The following is a 20,289-nucleotide window of genomic DNA, read 5'->3' as shown; positions in this document are numbered from 1 at the left end:
CCTAGTCATACACTTTAAATGCGTCGTACTATAAATAATATGCATGCAAAAACCGTGCGATTCTTAAAAAGATTTATATTTATGTTTGCCCTTGATGAAAAAATGTGACACCGTGAATTATCAGTTACTTTAAATCAGACACAGGCTGCATGTTTTACAAAATACATACTATTATAAAATAGTTGTTGCATTGTGTGTGAAATCTGCTGATTGAAGAAACTTGATTGATCCAATAATCAAATATAAGAAGCGGTATTTGTATCTGCAGCACATGAATATCCGTAATAGAAACTATAATATGTAATAACATGTTGGGCAAGTTCCAAAAAACTCCTCACTGTGTCTGCATTTTTTTTATTTGACATTGTTCACATCATGCAGCATTTGCTTGTACCAGTAGTATTCCAGCATTACTTTACCAACTGATGACATTCAACATATAACTTTGGAACCACACATAGAAAACACAGAAAACCACCCACTTCTACATTTTTCTAACATCGATTAGACCCAACGTCACTATCCATAGCATCGCCCATTTATAACAACCAATAACCAATTGCAACTTCCGGAAACAATCACTTCTTTTGAAGACCGCATTATTTTATTCACTTCCTTTTAAACATATTTATAATTTCTTTTTATTAAGGTCTATGATATTCTTTTTAAACGACATATTTCATTGTATTGTTCTTATCTCATTGTTGCATTCTGTAAATACCATATGGCAGAACGTTACATATCTATCTTGAATTATGATCGATTCAATGTTTACTTAGTTCGTGATGGATCGGTCCGTTACGAGTTCTCCTTGTGCTTATAAATCATAACAAACTAATATAAATACATGCACGCTTGTTATTCCACGGAGGGCTTGGGGCAAAAAATATATCTGGTGTCACAGTTATTAATGACACAAAACATGAAAACTCTTAGTATGGTCGAAAATACTTGATTGTGACTTAGTTCTATAGTTGTGTTTCCGAATACAAAGTAGAGAACGATTAAGCTGCCTCCATTTAACATAAAATTCCAAAACTTCACTTAATTCGTTTCGAGACATATATCGTTAAAATATGTCGACATGTTCTTGTCGCGGAATGTGACGAGAGGTCGGGATACTCGAACAAAGAAAAAAAGATAGAATTAATTAAAAGATTAATTGGCTATGACAAAAAAAGACAACAGAAGCGATTATTAATGACTTCGGGCATGTGCGAAAAAATGAAGGGAACAGATGTATAAGATGCTTAACGAAAATAGAGGATTTATAGCATATAATTTAGACTTTATTATCATTTATCTTTTATGGTGAGTAAAAATGCCATTTATTTAATAAAATACGCTATTACTTGGTACAATAAGAAATCATTGGTAACAAGTTTTATTTACAAATTCGATTGTATGTAGGTTACATTAAAAATAGATGTTTAAATATACTTTATTTAAATATGTCACACAATTTTTGCGGTTTTATGAATTGTATAGCAAAGCATGGTATTTAGGCAGTTGCGAGGCGTGTGGCATGTTTTATGGAGACAAAGTACAAAATGACATAGCAAAGTATAGTATTATAATTACAATTACATAAAAAGCTGGCTATATTGCTGCATATGGAATTACTTAATATGGTATTGTGAGAGGTATAACATAGTTAGACAGGGTCACGGAGCATACTGTTTGCTCTCCAATTAACCTCGATAAAAAGATGTGCGTCAATATTTACCGTAAATTGCGGTATGAGCAACAAGAACGTATGTGATCAGTGCATTCATTTGCTTAAGAAACATAAAATATAAAAAAGCAACATTTGACGCTATGGCAACAAAACTATGCCTTCAGCAATATCATTTATGTCAATTTTTCCCTATCAGACAAAACTTCAATCATCATTAAAGGTCGTCATAATACTGGTCAACATAGAAGTCACAGTCAATATAATCCACTGATGTATGGTGGCATTAATGGCCGTATACTCGCCATAATCAACAGCTTACTGCAGCAAAAATCAAATCTAATTTATTTTTATGTAATAAATGTCGAGGTTACAATGACCGAGAAACCATGAATGCCAATGAGGCATTGGACATAGATTAAACACAACTTTACGCATTGCTTCAGATGAATATGTAAGTTTTACGCCTGTATAGTTTCTGGGATCCGGAAGTGAACACTTGCAATTGGTTTAACTGATTACGTCTCCACATTTTATTTGCACGCCGTCGGACACATATTAAACACCTGTTTCGAGTTGCTTAAAAGGGACCATTTAACATATTTTGACATGTATTGGAGTTTGTCACTTAATGCTTTAAATTGATAAACGAAAAAATCTGAGCTAAATTGCTCGGATAAAAAGACATGAACTAAATTAAAGAAAGAACAAAAAAAAAATCCTCAACTAGGCTCGAACAACTGACCATTTGAGAAAAAGAATAGCACATAAACCACTCAGCCATCCGTGTTCGCATTGGGAGCGATGTATTTTCTACTTTATATAAGCAATTTCGTTATATCACAAAATATAACGATAAAACAGAACTCTCCAAATTATTCAATAGTTTCGCTTTATAATTTTTAGGTTTTTAAATTGTCAAAAGATGCATATCATGGAAATTTTCGAGCATATTAAATGTTCAGTATTACTGTTACTCGCAAATATCATTACATCGACGAACATTTGCAAATTTGAAACATTGTTTTTCAATTTTGTCAATTGACCAAAAAACGTGAAAAAAGTCCCTTTATCATAATACGTAAGTATTAATTAATCCGGCGGATTGTCGAATTTTGAATTTCTTGAACTGCATGCGTACGATTTACGCCACGGATTGCATGGGATTCTAAATCGGACAAAGATGTAACCACGAATCGAGATGCATGTACTGAAAAGGTTTTTGCAGATTGACTTATTTGCAGATTATTACACGTCTCATTTCACATCGTAAGCAATATTTGAAATTCGATACAGTTATATCAGAAGCATGCATCTTCGCAAACACATCCAAGGTAAGGAATGGTATTGTTCTGCTGTAGCCTTAACGTGCTACAAGATCACTTTATTTGTAAGACAAGCAATTGATAATACATAGCGCCGATGATATAAATGCTGGCATTTAAAAAAGTATATCAAAGGCTAAATATATAGGGGATTGTGTTCGTCTCTTTATTGCGTTCCATGTCAGTAAAATATAATGAATGTATCGTAACGAATTATATGTATACATTGTTTACAATACGTGTTTCATATTTATATATGACAATATATTTTTGCATGTTAAATGTTTTCAGAATGCATCGTTTATTTTTTCTCAATTCAAGCACAAAGATTCTTCAAAACCCCATTCTTTAGCAAATATTCCAATGTGAATGTATATCTAAATGTACTTATACAAACCTATGAACATGGACATCAATAACCAGTCATATTTGATCAATAGGTCGATATTTTCTGTCAAGTGAATGCAATTCCGAGTAATAAATTGGCTAATTTTACACTATTGTTATTAGGGCTGTCACGATTCACCGGTATACCGGTATATCGCGGTGCATGTCGTGAAAAAAATCGCACCGCGGTACGGCGTTGCCGCACCGGTTTTTTTTAATATTATTATATTAGCACAGATATAAATACATTACATAATTATTTTGATATAGATATCGTTTTGAAAACTGTAGAAGCGATTCAAAAGGGCTAAATAAATAATCCGTTAATATCCAGGTCAAGCAAGCGCTTCCACTGGTAGATGTTTAACTTTCACGTTTAAAATACGGCGATGTATGGGTCCGTACCTTTTTTGGAATTTGGGACAGATTTCCTTTGCAAATAAATTCATAATTATCCAAAAGATGTTTACTCTATTTTTTATTTTCTTTCTTTAGTATATCGATCGTTCAAAGCATGCCACTTCCGAATCATGTTATCTTAAGATTATGAATAAGTCGAGGAAGAGTCAGAACGCTGCGGATTTTCAATACTGGGCCTGCTGACTCCGCATTTTAAACATGCCCTTGAAGCGTTCGATTTACACAGATTGTAGTCACAGCTATTGTAGACAACATGGCGGACATTTTAGAAAAAGACGCGAATAACAATAACAATAACAATGACTACTTCTATCAAGTTTATTACAGTTTCTTTTACAGTTTCTAGTCAAACTATGATACCAGTGTTTTCTGATTATCGAGTTTAATAAAGTTTGTAAAACTTGTTATTCTGCTGTTTTCTTCACAGATACATATTCTGTAAAATATCGCGGTACGTACCGCGATACAGTGTTACAGTACCACGATATACCGCGGTACGCTCATGGCGTATCGTGACAGCCCTAATTGTTATTCACATAATCTTGCATAAAGCAAAGTTATTAGCCCTGTGGACATGTTTATTTAGCGAGTGTAGGCGACCCTTACTCAGTGTTGAGATACACCCCAAAAATGGTTTAACCGATCAAGATAAAAAAATTTTTATTTGACATATAGCTTGAAATATTGGCTCTCATTATTTGATACACCTATATGCCTATGCACCTATATGTCAAGTGTAGATCTAAGTCCATGGTGCGGATAAAAAAGACAATGGCACATTTTTCTGATGTATACTACAGACGTTAGTTGAGTTAGATCTTTTAGGGGCTAGCCCATACATAATAATAAGGAATATACATAACATACATTTACACAGGGTGACCATGCTTGCTTCTTATTCATGCTTTACTTTAAGGGACTTCTTTTCAGTTTGGTAAAATGACCATTTTTACGGTGTGTGAACAGATTTTCTAGAGAAAACAAACGATGTATGAACACAAATTTAAGAAAAACATACGGTATGTAAACATTTTTTTAATTTAAGGTAGGAAACGTATATTTTTGAAAAAACAACAACAACTTACTGTATGTGAACACATGTTATAGAGATAACATACGGCGTGCGAACACAATTTTTAAAGTAATGCTCAGCATGTTACAACACGCAGGCCGATGGGGAATCGTATACGGCGCATGTACAAATAATAGGAACAATACATACCCTTCGAAATGTTATGAATTAAAAAGTTTAATAGATGTTAATAGGTCAAATTATACTAAACTATTCAATAATAAATATGTTAATATACTGGTAATATAACAAAGTAACGAACTAAAAACAATGAAGTGTGTGTCTTTCAGTGTTGCATAAAAATATCATTATGTCCTTTACCTTGAAGGAAAATTATCGAGATTAACATCCGAGCCATAATTAAGGACATTCCACCGAACTTAATTATCATCTTAACATAACTACACAGAAATAAACAATCCACTGTCAGTATATAATCACACTTTATTTTATCCCAACGTCGATTTACAACACGATATTTTTTTAATTACTTGACTGCTTGTCGAAGCGGTAATCCTTGACCACTATGTCACTACACTCGTAGCGTTTACTAGTATCTCATTTGTTCAACGTTTTTGCCGTAAATAGCATAACGTTGACGAGTTTCCGGACGTTGCAAATCACAATATATTTCTCATAAATTGGTCACTTCACCGGTTGTAATACAGTAACGTGTGCACGATAAAATAAGATGTTCCCACAGCTACATTCATAAGAGATTCGACTGTGACGGATTTTAAATGAAAAATGATGTTCGTAAACAGTAATGAATTCCGCTTGAGAAAAAACAACAACACGAAAACAACGCATGCTTTGTTTGCCTCGTGCTTTTGGTAAACTAAATGTAAAATAAAACGTTTTAAGCATTGAAACATACAATTGTTTGGCGGTGCGTAACTATACAAAAACTGGTTTCAATGATACAGTAATTGATCATAAGTTTTGTAAATAAAAAAGTAAGACTATCCACCCTTCGAACATGCAGCAAAGTTCTCCATGTAACTCCGAGTTTTGATCCGTTGAATAAAAGATCATAAGTAATTACATTTCTTCAAAACTTACTTAATTATGTGAGCACATTCATTATATAAATATGGCGTGGAAACAATTTGCATGTTACAAAAACATGCGACTTTTATTAATTACATTTAAATGAATATCAGTCATTATGTCGCTCAAAGTAACCAGAAAACCATTGAAGATTATAATTGGTAAAAGTGAAAATAAATTTTATAATAAAAGCCATAGCAACCTTCATATTTCATCAATTCACAGCAATCTTAATATCGGTCATTCATTCCACCAAAGCAACTACTATAAAAATGTGCATACGTTTAGGTCAAATCGTTCTCAAAATATTGTTAGGCAATAAATTTGCTGTAAAGAGGTCATGTGCCCTCCACTTTTGACCATCAGCGTCATTCTTTTCTCTCAAGCAACCAGAATACCTAATTAGTAGATCGTAGTTCAACAATGTATCCATACTTCATGCATTAACACTATTAGAGATACAAGCTTATGTGACCTTGACCTTTCAAATCTTGACCTCAATTTTTTGTTAAATCCATTATCTTTTCCTCACATGACACAACTGTTCCAAATTGCAAGTCAATGTTTTCAAACTATACCGCGGACACGAGTTTGGAGGTACAGGCCCGTTACATTGACCATCGATTTCAAAATCAACAAGACTATTGTCAGCTGCGACCAAGGCCTCTACCGGTGAAACTCCACCAGTTTCAGCAATATTTCGAGTCTATTTTGTTTTCATAGCAACCATAATTATTCACGTAGGAACACAATGAAATGACTTACATAATCTCCATATTGCCATCTATCAATGTTTCAAATTTCATGAAAAAATATTAAAAACTTTTAAAGTTATCGCAGGATCCACCATTTTCAGCAATATTTCTAGTCTATTTGTTGCCATAACAACCAGAATTCTTGACGTAGGAACAAAATGAAATGACGTGCAAAATCTCCATATTGCCATCTGTCCATGTTTCAAGTTTCATGAAAAAATATCAAGAACTTTTAAAGTTATCGCAGGATTCAGAAAAGTGTGACAGACAGACTCACAGAGCGCAAACCACGAGTCCCCTCCGTTTTTACCGATGGGGGACAATAAATGTCTCACATTTCTCCTACACAGCAACTTTAACAATTTACATGATTGAAGGTCAAAGCATTCTCCAGATATTTTGAAAACATGAATTTCATGTTAAAATTTCCTTTGATCGTAACCTCACAATCGACAAGCGTCTAAAATTCCTTCTAAGTAACCGATATACAAACTTGCATACTCATAGGTCACGGAGTTCTCAAGACAAGGGAGCTTAAACGAACGGACCGAACATCTTAAGCAGAGGTGCGATGTAATTTACCCCCACCTTTTCGATAGGGAGGCATCATTACACTGCTTGTTGTATTTCTCAGCGTACGTTAATTAGAGGAAAAATCAATGGCAAAATGCTATTAAAGTAGATAATGTCAATCCCTTACAGATAAATCCTACTGATGCCTATATCAGGTGGTCTTACACCTATACTTTGTTGTATGTGTCGGCGATATGCGTGATTAATTGATGCGTTTTATTGTGGTACGATGATTGACGTGGTATTTATTTGCATGTTATTTTGGCGAATTTACATACCGATTTATATTCAACACAGTAATGATGTAAGATCGTCGTCATACGTGATTTTACTACGCTTAAAGGGGCCTTTTCACAGTTTTTTGGCATGTTTTGAAATAAGTCATTAAATGCTTTATATTGATAAATATATACATTGGATCTTAAAATCTCCAGTAAAAAATCAAGAATAATATTTAAAATAGGAAAAAAAACTAAACTAGCCACAGCTGGACTCGAACCAGTGACCCCCGGGGTCCTGGAGTAAAATCGCATTAGCCCGCTCGGCTATTCTGCCAAGCATACTTGGTGAAAGTATTTTATGCATTATATATGAGCAATCTTCGTAGTTTCACAAAATTTAACGACAACAGAACTCTCCAAATTAGTCAATCGTTTCGCGTTGCAACGCTTTATAATTTTTAGGTTTTTAAATCGACAAAAGATGAATATATTGGCTATATTAGACCATGGTAAATGTTCAGTAATACTGTTTCCTCACAAATATCATAACCAAAACGAAAATTTGCGAATCTGAAACAACTTTTTTCAATTTTGTCAATTTACCAAACCGTGCAAAGATCCCTTTAAAGCATGTCGTTACAAAACCTACATGTTTAATCGGTATGTTTTTTTTAACTTGACCAATAATTGAACCACAATTTAAACATAAAATAATGAATAATGAAGTACACCTAATCATTATAATGTTATCTTTATTAATTCCCTTGGGCAGGCAATTTTCCGATCAATACAACAAAACATATCAACAAAATAAACAACTTCGTAGAACACATACATGTACATTAATTCACTAACGCACTAATAAGTTTAACAAGCCTATTGCCAAGCGATAAAAGTCCCCTACCGGCTCCACCATTGTCAGATATTCCACCATTGTCAGATAAATTTTTGTTATTTGTTGCCATAGCAACCAGAATTATAGACGTAGGAACAAAATGAAATGACGTGTATAATGTCCATATTGCCATCTATCCATGTTCCAAGTTTCATGAAAAAATATTAAGAACTTGCAAAGTTATTGCAGGATCCAGAAAACCACCATTTTCAGCAGTATTTCTAGTCTATTTGTTGCCATAGCAACCAGAATTTTTGACGTATGAACAAAATGAAATGACGTGCATAATGTCCATATTGCCATCTATCCATATTTCAAGTTTTATGAAAAAGTATTAAGAACTTTTAAAGTTATCGCAGGATCCAGAAAAAAGACACCTTTTTCAACAGTATTTCTAGTCTATTTGTTGCCATAGCAACCAGAATTTTTGACGTGTGAACAAAATGAAATGACGTGCATAATGTCCATGAGGCCATCTATCCATATTTCAAGTTTCATGAAAAAATATTATGATTTTTTAATGTTATCGCAGGATCCAGAAAAGTGTGACGGACAGACGGAGACAAAACCATAAGTCCCCTCCAGTGAAACCTGTAGGGGACTAATAACTGCAAAATGCATTCATTAATGCCCAAATGCATCAATAAGTGCATGTGAAATCTGGTAAATTTTTTAGTTTCAATTTTTTAAGTTAACATGGAATAAAATATAAATGCAATGTGACACTCCATTCTATTTACAAATGGATATATACAGTGTAGAATTAATCATATGTGCTGTCATTTCAAAAACATATGAACGCTACCATGAACATATTGTCAATAAATAAAACAACTCCATTAAGAGTTCAATTTATCTGACTAGTTGGATAAGAAATTGTTAAAATTCCAACAATATTAAATGTCTAAAATGTAGTATAATCACTGTATTTGAGGTCATTTTACAATAATACAATTGTTTTATCCTCTATTCAAGCACATCCTCTATCAATAAATACTTACAGTTACAAATTTTAAAGTCATACTCACTGAATGTTAACTGAATTGTGTTCCAGATGCTCAACTTCTTTCTTTTATAAAATTACAGTTCATTCTTTAATACTATGTTAATCTAGGAAAATTGAACCCTTTGTTTTTAAATAAATATACATTTTCATTTACATTTTATGTTTTTCCTCAAATAAATATCAGTAATCCAATAATCCCTCCTAGTCTACATTAAGGCATAATATCCCTCCGGGCAGACTTTGTTGAACTCGTCAAAGGCGTCCTCATATGACATCTCATGGATCTTCTGCAGGTGGTGGAGGAAAGCCGTCTCCAGTGGAAACCTCTCCTTGCAGATCCTACAGGCAATCTTGCACAGCTTAAGTCGCAGTTCTTTAGCCTGCTTGTTCAGCGCCAGCGCTTCTTGAGGCACGATGCTGTGCACCTCAAGCATATGATCCTTGTAGTCCTGCGTCTTGCTGAACGACATCTTGCACTGGAGGCATGAATATTCGTAAGCCCCCTTGTGTGAATTCTCGTGCACACGCCAGCAGCGCTTGTCCTTGAACTTTTTATGGCAGTAGTTGCAAGGGTATCTGAATCCCCCATGCTGAACGAACATGTGTCGCTTAAAGATGTTGTTCTTTGTGAACTTTTTCCCGCAGTGCTCACACTCGTATTTTTCTGAATTGTGCACCGACATGACGTGGTCCCTGAGAGAGCCTTTCAGTCGGAAATCTTTACCGCATTCGTCACACTTGAAGGGTTTCATGTTGTGTACCTTTACTTGATGTTTGCTCATAGGCAGGGTACCCTTGCAGGTGAAGTCACATTTCGGACATTTCTCCCAAGGGCGTTCACTGCAGACAAGAGAATGGAAGTGCACGTTTGCCTTTGTCTCGAATAACAGGTTACAGTAGGGACACTTCATTTCTTCGCTGGTACCTGCCACTTCGTCATCACTCGTTTTTGTCTGGGGTCTATCGTTATTTCTGATACAAAACGGCCCATGCAGATCTACCTCCATTTGTGACTTGAACTTTTGTCCACAACCTCTCGGACATCTGTTGAAAGTATCATCCTCTTCTTTCTCATGCGTCCTCTTATGCTGGTACCAACTGCTCTTCGAGTTTAACACCCGGCCACAAATGTTGCAGGGTAACTGTTCTTTAGGCTTCTTAACTGTACGTAAAGGCTGGCTTTGAGCTGGTCTTTTCACAGAGGCCGCATTGTGTTTCCAGACAGACATAGCCTTTGGCCTTTCCTCCTCCTCATCATCATCCTGCGCTGCACCATCAGCTTTGTGCTGAAGGCAATGTTCTTTCAAGTCTTCTTCGGAAGGAAACATTTTGTTGCATAGGGAGCAGTAGAAAAGAAAAAGCTTGTTTTCTTGGGACATTACATCCGACTTCATGACTGTCTCCACAGTAGACGTACTTTTTTTCTTTGCTATCCTATGTGACTCCAGGTGTTCTTTGAGGACAGTTTCAGGTGGTAACTTCTTGTTACAGATGGAACAAAAATACCCATACTTTTTACCCAGTGAATCAATATCTACTGACTGTTTATCTCCTGCCATGTCCACACCATCAATATCTTGCTTGGCTTTAGCTTTGATTTTGATCCTTACTACTTTTGTTTTAGGTGTAATGGCAGCACACACCATTGTAGCCTTCTTCTCCTGTAGCCTTGAACTCTGTCTCACAAAAGCTGCATCAAATTGTTCCTGCTTGATATTCTTTTTCTCACCCATAGACGGTTCCAACTCATTTTCACCTACTTGTCCCTGGGAACTAGGCTCCTCAGTATCACATGTGTTTATCTCAGTTACAGCAGGTGCTTCTTGATAAACAGCATTAAGATTGACACTTTCTGTCTGATATTCTGATTCCATATTAGCATTTGCAGGCTCATCTATCCTGGTTTCATCTTCATTATAGGCACCTTCCCCTTTCCCAAGACCATCTGTAGTTTCTGTAGACTGCTTGATATCTTTATTATGGACATTTGCACTTTCTTCTATTGGGTCTACAGTAATGAACTCTTCTTGATTTTCATCCACCTGCATGCCTTCATACACACTACCCTCTTTACTCACTGCAGCATTTTCCATCTGATCAGCAGCTGCAACCAAGGCATTTACTGCCTCAGACATCACCAAGTTGGCCTCCCCTCTAATATACCTCTCCTCTGTTTGAGTCTGTGCCAGCCCCATACCGTTGGGCGCCACGTCCACCATTTCCCCGCCAGACTGCGGCCCCTGCTGGCTCTGATTCTGTTGCTGGGCTGCCAGGTCCTCAAGCTCCTGAACATCATCTATCGGAATGTTCATGGACTGGAGGTACCTTGCGATGGCTGGACTATCCTTCACCATCGTCTTCCTCAGCTCTTTGGCTATTGATTCAGAAATACCTGTCTCTCTGTACTTGTAGTTGTCCATCTGTCGGCCAGTTTTTCCAGACTTTGTTGAACCAACCTTCCGTCTATAGGAAAGAGAGGAAGAATCCATTAAGGAACCTACATCAATCTCCTCTAAGCCGTCCACGTTCTGCACCTCTTCATACATATTACCCCTAACTCCCAGCTGCATCTTGATAGTTCTTGCTTTCTTCGGAGTGTCCTTGTCATCAATAAATCTTACGAATACCACTGCACACTCAGCCATCCTGCTCGCACCATTCTCAATAATGGGGGCCTGCACATGCATCACTGTCTCTCCAGGACTTGGTGACTTCCCTTTATTCCACACAAATATCTCATTGAGAGTAGTCAAGTGGGACTGACTTGTTTGTCTTGGTTTGGCAGTTCCAGTGAGGTATGAGGCGAGGCTGCTGGACGCTGCTGTTGACCTGGTCTGCTGGTCAGAGCTGTAGGGTTTACCTGGTTTTTGAATGGCTATGTACTGCACTGCCTGGTCATCAGATGGGTTCAACTGAAGACCCACCAGACTCGATGTCTGCGAGCTACCTGAAAGGGAATCCTGGGATAACGAAGTAATCTGAGAGTTAGTAGTCAAATGTATATTGTAGTTGGAGAACTCTGAGATTGGTATCTCTGTGATGCTGGATGTATTTGTCAGCTGTAGTGGTTTCATCTCTGCAGAGGTAAGGGAGACCATGGCTGGAGTATCACATGGCTGGGAAGTGGGCTCGTACAGGATGGTCAGGTCTTCTGAGGACTGTTGGGCGTCAGGTATAGATCCCAGGTCCACCAGGGCAGAGGCTGTGGTGGCCAGATTATACGCCTGACTTGGGTCATCCTGCAGCTGCTCAACCTGAAATGTAGAAATTCAAGAAAAACGTTATAGTTTTGGGCATATGGGACAAGTGAAATGATATTGAGATTCTGTGAGTTCTTATTCCCCTCCCCTCCCCTCCCCTCCCCTCCCCTCCCTCCCTCCCTCCCTCCCTCCCTCCCTCCCTCCCTCCCTCCCTCCCTCCCTCCCTCCCTCCCTCCCTCCCTCCCTCCCTCCCTCCCTCTCTCTCTCTATAATGGATATGGTGTCCACCTAGCGGGTGGGATGTCACATGTGCAATCCACAATGTGGGTGCATTCTTTAGATCTCACCCAAAGACAGCAAGTAATGAACCTACCCAGAAGATGGACCTATGAGCCTTCCAGGACTTTGGCTATAAATGGTATCGAGATAAAACAAATAAGTTTAAACTTCTGATAAGATTGTAAAGTAATCATTAATGAGATTAAAAAGCAACACACAAGTAGCTCATGACTCATACAGCTATGTGTTTCTGTGAGTTGCTTTCAAAGCAAAGTTCTTATACTAGAATTTAAGGCAACTGATCTAGAACAAAAACAGTAGCTCTTGGGCTTATACTAGAAATTTCTGGTAACCTGATACAATATTTTGGAGCCCCCAAGTTCTGGGTCATGGAATTGTCTGACATTGTCTTCTGACCATAATTTATTTTTTCAAATAAGGCCAGAGTTTTTTAATAAAATGATTTTCGGACCCGCCGACTCTTATTTTTGACGAAACCAAAAAAATTTTTTTATATAATTTCTATCTCGGATTTTTGTTTCGGGTGCCATAAGCCGGGTTTTAGACACAAAACGCGTGTCGGGTTTTAGAGAAGTAATTTATTTAAAGCGTTTACCGATATCGCATTCAAATGTATCATAAGCGCTTTTGTAACATCGATCATTTTTACTCCGAAAACATGCAAAATGGTGGCGAGACCACGATGACTTTATACTGGTTTGGACTTATTATTTACCAGGATGCTAAAACAACAAAACAATTTATCAAAGCCACTAGTGACCAAACAATTGGCGATGTTGTGCGCAAACATGTTGTTAACGAACACGACGAAATCGCTTCACTTGAAGCATCTGAGTCAATGATTGACACAGATAAGGTTAAGTGTGACCCAACTATGCCAGTGAATGTTTTGGTAGAGAGCGACTTAAAATGCATACATGCTATTTTAAAGTACCAAACCCCACAGGATCGTAGTATTATAAAAGAAAATGCATTTGATGTCCTAATGGCGATGAGGAGGAATTACTGCTACCTTCCATCTGCCAGGTAAACCATATGTAAAGTATTTAAGAAATTTTACAATTTAATATATGCAATATATTCATTATTTGGCAAACCTGTCATTGCAATTAGCAGGCTGACCAAGAATAATATTTTATTTATTTTTTAATATAAACCCTTTCAGTGTGAGAACCGAATTTTGAAGGCCTTTGCAAACAGTTTGGATCCAGATGAGACGCCACAGAACAAATTTCCAAGCATGCAAAGGGTTAATTGCTTTATAATTGATAAAATACAAATCTGTTTTGATAGTCTTGGCAAGGTGGTATATTTGACTTTTATAGTGACTTTTAAAAGATCTGTTCTTCATCAAAATGTAACATTGAAGGACATACTGTAGCCACTTTTTTCAAGGTGCAATGTATTAAATACAATTTTAAATAACCATCACAAGCTTAATCTTGTTTATTTTGTAACTAATAGATTTTGGTTTGTATTTTCTTTTAATACTCAAGCAACACTTGGTGTGTTTCATTTTTGAATTACATATAAAAGATGTTGTTTTAATAGAGGAATATTTAAGTGCCAAGGCAGTGACATGGGGGATTGGATGACAGATTAAGATTTTTTAATTTGAAGATTGACTTTGCCAGATTTTTTTTTTAATTCAGATGTTCATTTTGTCTTAAAAGGAATTGCTTGCAAAAGACATATTTGCGTGTTTGTGCATTTTCATTTGTAACAGAAACTGTTTCGGATAAAAGAAAATTATGCAACTATAATTATATTCGTATGAAATGCAGGTCTGTTAATAAATGTGTTTATTGCTAAATATTTGTATGAGAATGTTTAGAACATAATAAATTTCATTGACATTTATTATTTTGGTCATGAAATATACAAAGAACTTCATACCATAACATTTTTAGCATAGTGCATTTTTGGTCACCATCTTTTTATCCCCACGCTTTTTGAAAAAAAGGTGGGGATATTGTGGTTATCTCCGCTGTCCGTCCGTCCGTCTGTCTGTCTGTCTGTCTGTCTGTCCGTCCTGGCCACTATCTCCTCCTACACTAAAAGCACTAAAACCTTGAAACTTACACACATGGTAGCTATGAGCATATGTGCGACCCTGCACTATTTGGAATTTTGATCTGACCCCTGGGTCAAAAGTTATAGCGGTTGGGGTGGGGCCGCGTCAGAAATTATCACTCATTTTTTTAGGTTATTTTACATTTACTTCTTTATTTCTACACCGATTCACTTCAAATTGATACTGGACCTCTCTTATGACAATACGGTCAATCTCAACCATGCATGGCCCCATTCCCAACCCTGGGGCCCCCCGCCCACATAGGCCACACCCACCAAAAATTTCCATTTACTATAATTTTTTCATTTCTACACGGATTCACTTCAAATTGATACTGAACTTTTGTTATGACATTAGGGTCAATCTCAACTATGCATGGCCCCAATCCCAACCCTGGGGCGCCCGCCCACATAGGCCACACCCACCAAAAAATTCCATTTACTATAATTTTTTCATTTCTACACGGATTCACTTCAAATTGATACTGAACTTATCTTATGACATTAGGGTCAATCTCAACTATGCATGGCCCCATAACCAACCCTAGGGCCCCGCCCACATAGACCACACCCACCCAAAATTGCCTTTACTATAATTTCTTCATTTCTACACCGATTCACTTCAAATTGATATTGAACTTCTCTTATGACAATACGGTCAATCTCAACTATGCATGGCCCCATTACCAACCCTGGGGCCCCGCCCACATAGACCACACCCGCCCAAAATTGCCTTTTACTATAATTTCTTCATTTCTACACCGATTCACTTCAAATTGATACTGAACTTCTCTTATGACAATACGGTCAATCTCAACTATGCATGGCACAATTACCAACCCTGGGGCGCCCTGCCCACATATGTCACACCCACCCAAAATTGCCTTTTACTATAACTTCTTCATTTCTACACCAATTCACTTCTAATTGATGATGAACTTCTCTTATGACAATACGGTCAATCTCAGCTATGCATGGCCCCATTACCAACCCTGGGGCACACCTAGGTCAAACATTCGGCGTGGGGATACGCGTCGGCCTCTGCCGCGCCATTTCTAGTTTTCTCTTTTTTTTCTGTCCTTCTACTGGACACTTTTTGGAAAAAAAATCCGAAAATCATTTTATTAAAAAACTCTGGCCTAAACAGTTTTTGCAGCTCAGGTATAGATTTCAATACCTTTATAATAATAATCATTAATTTCACATTTATCCATCAAGAGCTTTGTTCCTGCGAATATATTTCAGGAATATCAGGTTTTTGGAGGTTGATGTGTGTCTTCAATATCTACACTGCATGATCGCAATCTTCTTTGAAAAATTGAAATTCACACTTAATGATGTCAAAGCCAGTAAATATAAAATGTGGAGAACTGAAACTCCATGCTGATTGCCCAAATTAACAAATGAAACATTAGGGTCAGAAATCAAAACCAGCAAACAATTTCTTCATTTCACCCTTAGACCCTACCTAGGAAATGTAAACAACATCAACATTTAAGTATTAAAATGCATTTCATTATTTTATCATTTTACCGTAGAAAATGTCAAAGCACACCTAGCGATGAAAAATACAATTGAATAATCTAGTTATTTTCCACTTGCTGAGTTATGATTTTCCTTGCCATTTGTATTAAGAAAACATTCTTTAGTAATTCATCGGAAGGTTTTAATGGTTTTTAACCCATTTATGCCTTGAATTAATTTATTTCCAAAATTAGGGATGTCTTGTTTATTTATTTCTATATTTAGAATATTTCTTACAGAAATTTCTTTAAGCAAACAGCGCAGACCCAGATGAGACGCCGCATCATGCAGCGTCTCATCTGGGTCTACGCTGTTTGCCAAGGCCTTTTTTCTAAACGCTAGGCATAAATGGGTTAATTGTAATTGAGTCTGGCGAAAATTGCTCAGCAGTTATAAATATATTATTTTGTTATTTTTGCTAAACTCTATTAAGTTATCATATATGCTGAACTCCTACGCTAATTAAATCGGGCACACCACTTCCACTTTCCTTTCCCAGTGTGAACAAACCTTTCAGTTTGATACATAAGACACATTATGACATACAATGTGTAAATTTGGCAAACTGTTACTTATATCTTTGTTATAAGTTCTGGAATGTTGGTAAATAAACATTGTTTCATTTAAGTACTAACTATACTGAAAAAAGCTGATGTAAGTAGTTTTTTCAAATAGCAAATTTTAAAGACTTATTTATCGATGGGGAAAGATGAAAGCATATCTTTCTACGCACTGATATGATCATAATATATATTGAGGAGAAACCGACCAGCAGATAAAGGGACTCCAATAAACTCCATCCCTGTGGGACAGTGTTGGAGTATAATTATCAGTCTTCATAAATTTCAAAAGACCATATAATTACCTCAATATTAACAAGATTGTTCTTCACCGCCTCTGTGATAGGCTCAATGATCTTCGTGGTCTCATCGTAAGAGAAGGCTGTGTAGTCATCATGCAGGAACACATGGTTGGTCAGGTCGTTAAAGTGGATCTTGGCCAAGCACACCCCGCATGTGTACACATCATCGTCTTCCTCCTGCTCATCCATGTTGCCGGCCAACGGTTGTTAGCCTGAAAACAAGACAAGGTATAATGTAATTTCAAAGGATATATAACCAGAACATAGATAATTGTATTTGTAGAAAGTGTCAGGCCTTGAAGAATCCACTCGACCGCTCGCATATGCGAGTGAAGTTGACAGTCGGGCGAGTAAAGTTTGTTAAATACTCGACCGACTGGGCGAGTGCTGTTTTTCAGGTTGAGAAATATAAATTCAGTTCCAGAACTCCTGTGAAAGCGGTCGGTAGCCCCCGATACTAAGGGAATATTTAGGATAAAAAGGATTATTAGGTGTTGCGTTAGGTGTTGCTGGTAAGGCTACGCTTTTCAGTTCTTTTGTACGTACCTGTAGAGTGCAAATGCCCCTCTTCTTCATTGATATAAGAAAACTAACATTACTCAGTAGTAGTCTGCAGTTTTGAAAACAGATAGATCATAAAGCTATCGCAAAGTTGTATCGTTGATGATTTTGTTATCATTCAACTTGCATAACTTAAGAGCAAGTTTAATTATTTAGCACTTTGTGGATAAGCATAAAAATGTCAACACAATAAATGTGAAGTTGCAAGAAGTAATTTTAAAAAGACATGTTATGAAAAAAATGGGGACGAACCATTATTTCTAACATTTGCTTAAGTTGACTTTGATAGTTCCAACGTAGTTTTTCAGATGCTCTCTACGATTTGGCAAAGTAAAACACAGGTTGTATTAATTGACACTCACTTCTGCTAATGTTTGCAATGTGTTACTGCAGGGTGTAGTAATTTTGTTTCGTTAAAATCTTCACCTCACTAGAACTACAAAATGGCGGCCTGTGGGAGTTCCGCCACTTCATCGGTAAATTCCGGTATCAAAGATTGATTGCGAAAATATTCTACATATATGTACAATATTGATTAAACGAAAGTCATCACACTTTTTTATTTGTTATTTTATGTATCCATACAACAACAAAACAAAAGTTAAGTCAAAATAATGCGAGAAAACCAAATCATGTTTTAACCTTACGGACATTACCGAACATTAAAAAGTCATCGGATATTCCCGATATTTTCCGAAGAAACAGTCAAAGCACTAATATTTCAGCTAGCACACTTTTGTCTGTGAGTGTCCAGAGCGAGAGGCGGAAAACTACAACGGGCGAGGCATGGTATGGTATTGCGCAAGAGGGGGGGGGGGTGTGTTAGGGGTCGGGTTAGGGTTTGGGTTTAAACAAAAATAAACCATGCCTCGCCCGTTGTAGTTTTCCGCCTCCCCATAGGTATGTGTATTAATACACATAGCTGGTCCAGAGGTATCACAACTGCGGCATGAAATAAAATGCTTCCAGACCTTAAATATTATCAGTTTCCAGTTCCTGCTTTTAGCTGACAGTTGCAATGCACAATGCATCGTGCGTCGTCGGACGTCAGTTGTGCGTCAACTTTTAATTCAAAGGACATCTCCGAAACCGCTCGCCAAATTTTAACGAATCTTAATAGGAATGATAATAGGGTGGCACTTTAAAAAAAAAGATGTTTAGATTGTTCAGATTCGCTGAACAGGTAGATCACCAAACCTATACTTGTTTTTTTAATGAAAACTTCAAAAATAATATCATACGTAACCTTTAGGGTAAACGTATTAGGTTTAATAGATATTATAAAACAAAGGGAACTACTTCAATTTATTCAGTATAGTTATCAAAATGGCTCGGATGTGTTCTCTTTTACAGAAAATAAACGTGCGCCACCTGCTGTCATAATTGTGTGACTTGCATTAATTCGGCTCAGTTGCATTCTGCTTATTGTATGTTGCTAACTGCCGTTGTTTATGACGCATATAGTGGCAAAACGATAATGACTCACGATTCATCACGTTTTGTATAATGTTAAAGTACACATTTTATGGCAATGAAATTATTTGTAATTCAATCGTGAATCAGGAAAATGAACACACAAACATGGAAAACTCACAAAGCAGATTGCAACAACCACCAATTAAGTACAAACGAATAGATAACAAGCATGTTGGCATTGTCAAGAAACATATATTAAGATAAACATCAGTTATAATGCAAATATTCACCATGCATGGTGTAACGTTTATCTAAATATGATTTTAAGCGATCACAATCATCGCTTTGTCATTTAACCTATTTGATTGGACACTATCCAGACCCTTAATTTTTGTCTATGCATACAAGTACCAACCTCCGCGCAGAGCTTTGACGGGAGCCAGCATAGCTTGATCAAATCCCTGCCTTCATACAAACCACGTGATGATAGCCAAGCAACGTGGTACAATAATTTTACAGTTATTATTTTTGCTTTTTTATATTTTGGTAACTAATTTTATTATTATGAACCTAAACGTATACAAAATCTTCAAAATGTAAAAGAAAATGATACTACTTTTCATAATATAATACTTAAACCAATAAAATAAAATCCCACCAAATCTGGTAGGATTTTCTTGTGATGGCAGAGATTGTATGTGAGAGTAAGGAACGACAACTCTGCGTGGAGATTGTACAAGTACATGCACATGATTATGGCGTTGCACAGATTAATGCTCTCTTAACACAGGGTTAATTTTCACTTGAACAACCTTACTTGATATTATTACTCACCGCTAATCGTCGATTCCATATGTTGCATTTTGTCTTAGGCTGATATCTCATTAATACTAGTAAGTATATTTATCAGAATTTTATAGTGATCATTGTGTAGCTAATCATACTATAAAATTATACCTTGGCAAAGTTTTCGG

General features: G+C 36.6%; 1 protein-coding gene across 3 annotated transcripts; it reads right to left on the bottom strand.

Moving 5' to 3' along the window:
- Positions 1 to 8,213: 8,213 nt before the first annotated feature.
- LOC127873142 (uncharacterized) lies at positions 8,214 to 18,394 on the bottom strand. Of its 3 annotated transcripts, none has more exons than XM_052416790.1 (3): positions 18,262 to 18,394; positions 17,342 to 17,550; positions 8,214 to 12,633 (listed from the first exon to the last, which is right to left on the bottom strand). In XM_052416790.1, the coding sequence occupies exons 2-3, from the start codon at positions 17,525 to 17,527 to the stop codon at positions 9,586 to 9,588; spliced, it is 3,234 nt and encodes a 1,077-aa protein (XP_052272750.1). In that variant the 5' UTR covers positions 17,528 to 17,550; positions 18,262 to 18,394; the 3' UTR covers positions 8,214 to 9,585. The 3 variants fall into 3 exon arrangements, with proteins under 3 accessions (XP_052272750.1, XP_052272759.1, XP_052272769.1); XM_052416799.1 differs by having other exon boundaries at positions 18,152 to 18,301; XM_052416809.1 differs by having other exon boundaries at positions 18,165 to 18,295.
- Positions 18,395 to 20,289: the final 1,895 nt, after the last annotated feature.

The sequence above is a fragment of the Dreissena polymorpha genome, chromosome 1 (genome assembly GCF_020536995.1).
Source record: "Dreissena polymorpha isolate Duluth1 chromosome 1, UMN_Dpol_1.0, whole genome shotgun sequence".
Classification (NCBI taxonomy): Eukaryota; Metazoa; Mollusca; class Bivalvia; order Myida; family Dreissenidae; genus Dreissena; species Dreissena polymorpha.
Note: the sequence above shows the minus strand (reverse complement) of the source record. Positions and strands in the feature narration are given on the sequence as shown.

Coding starts and splice junctions, on each gene's coding strand:
- LOC127873142 (XM_052416790.1), bottom strand. CDS start 17,527: ATGGATGAGCAGGAGGAAGACGATGATGTGTACACATGCGGGGTGTGC. Junction 12,634..17,341: donor ACAATCTTGTTAATATTGAG/GTAATTATATGG, acceptor TCTACATTTCAG/GTTGAGCAGCTGCAGGATGA.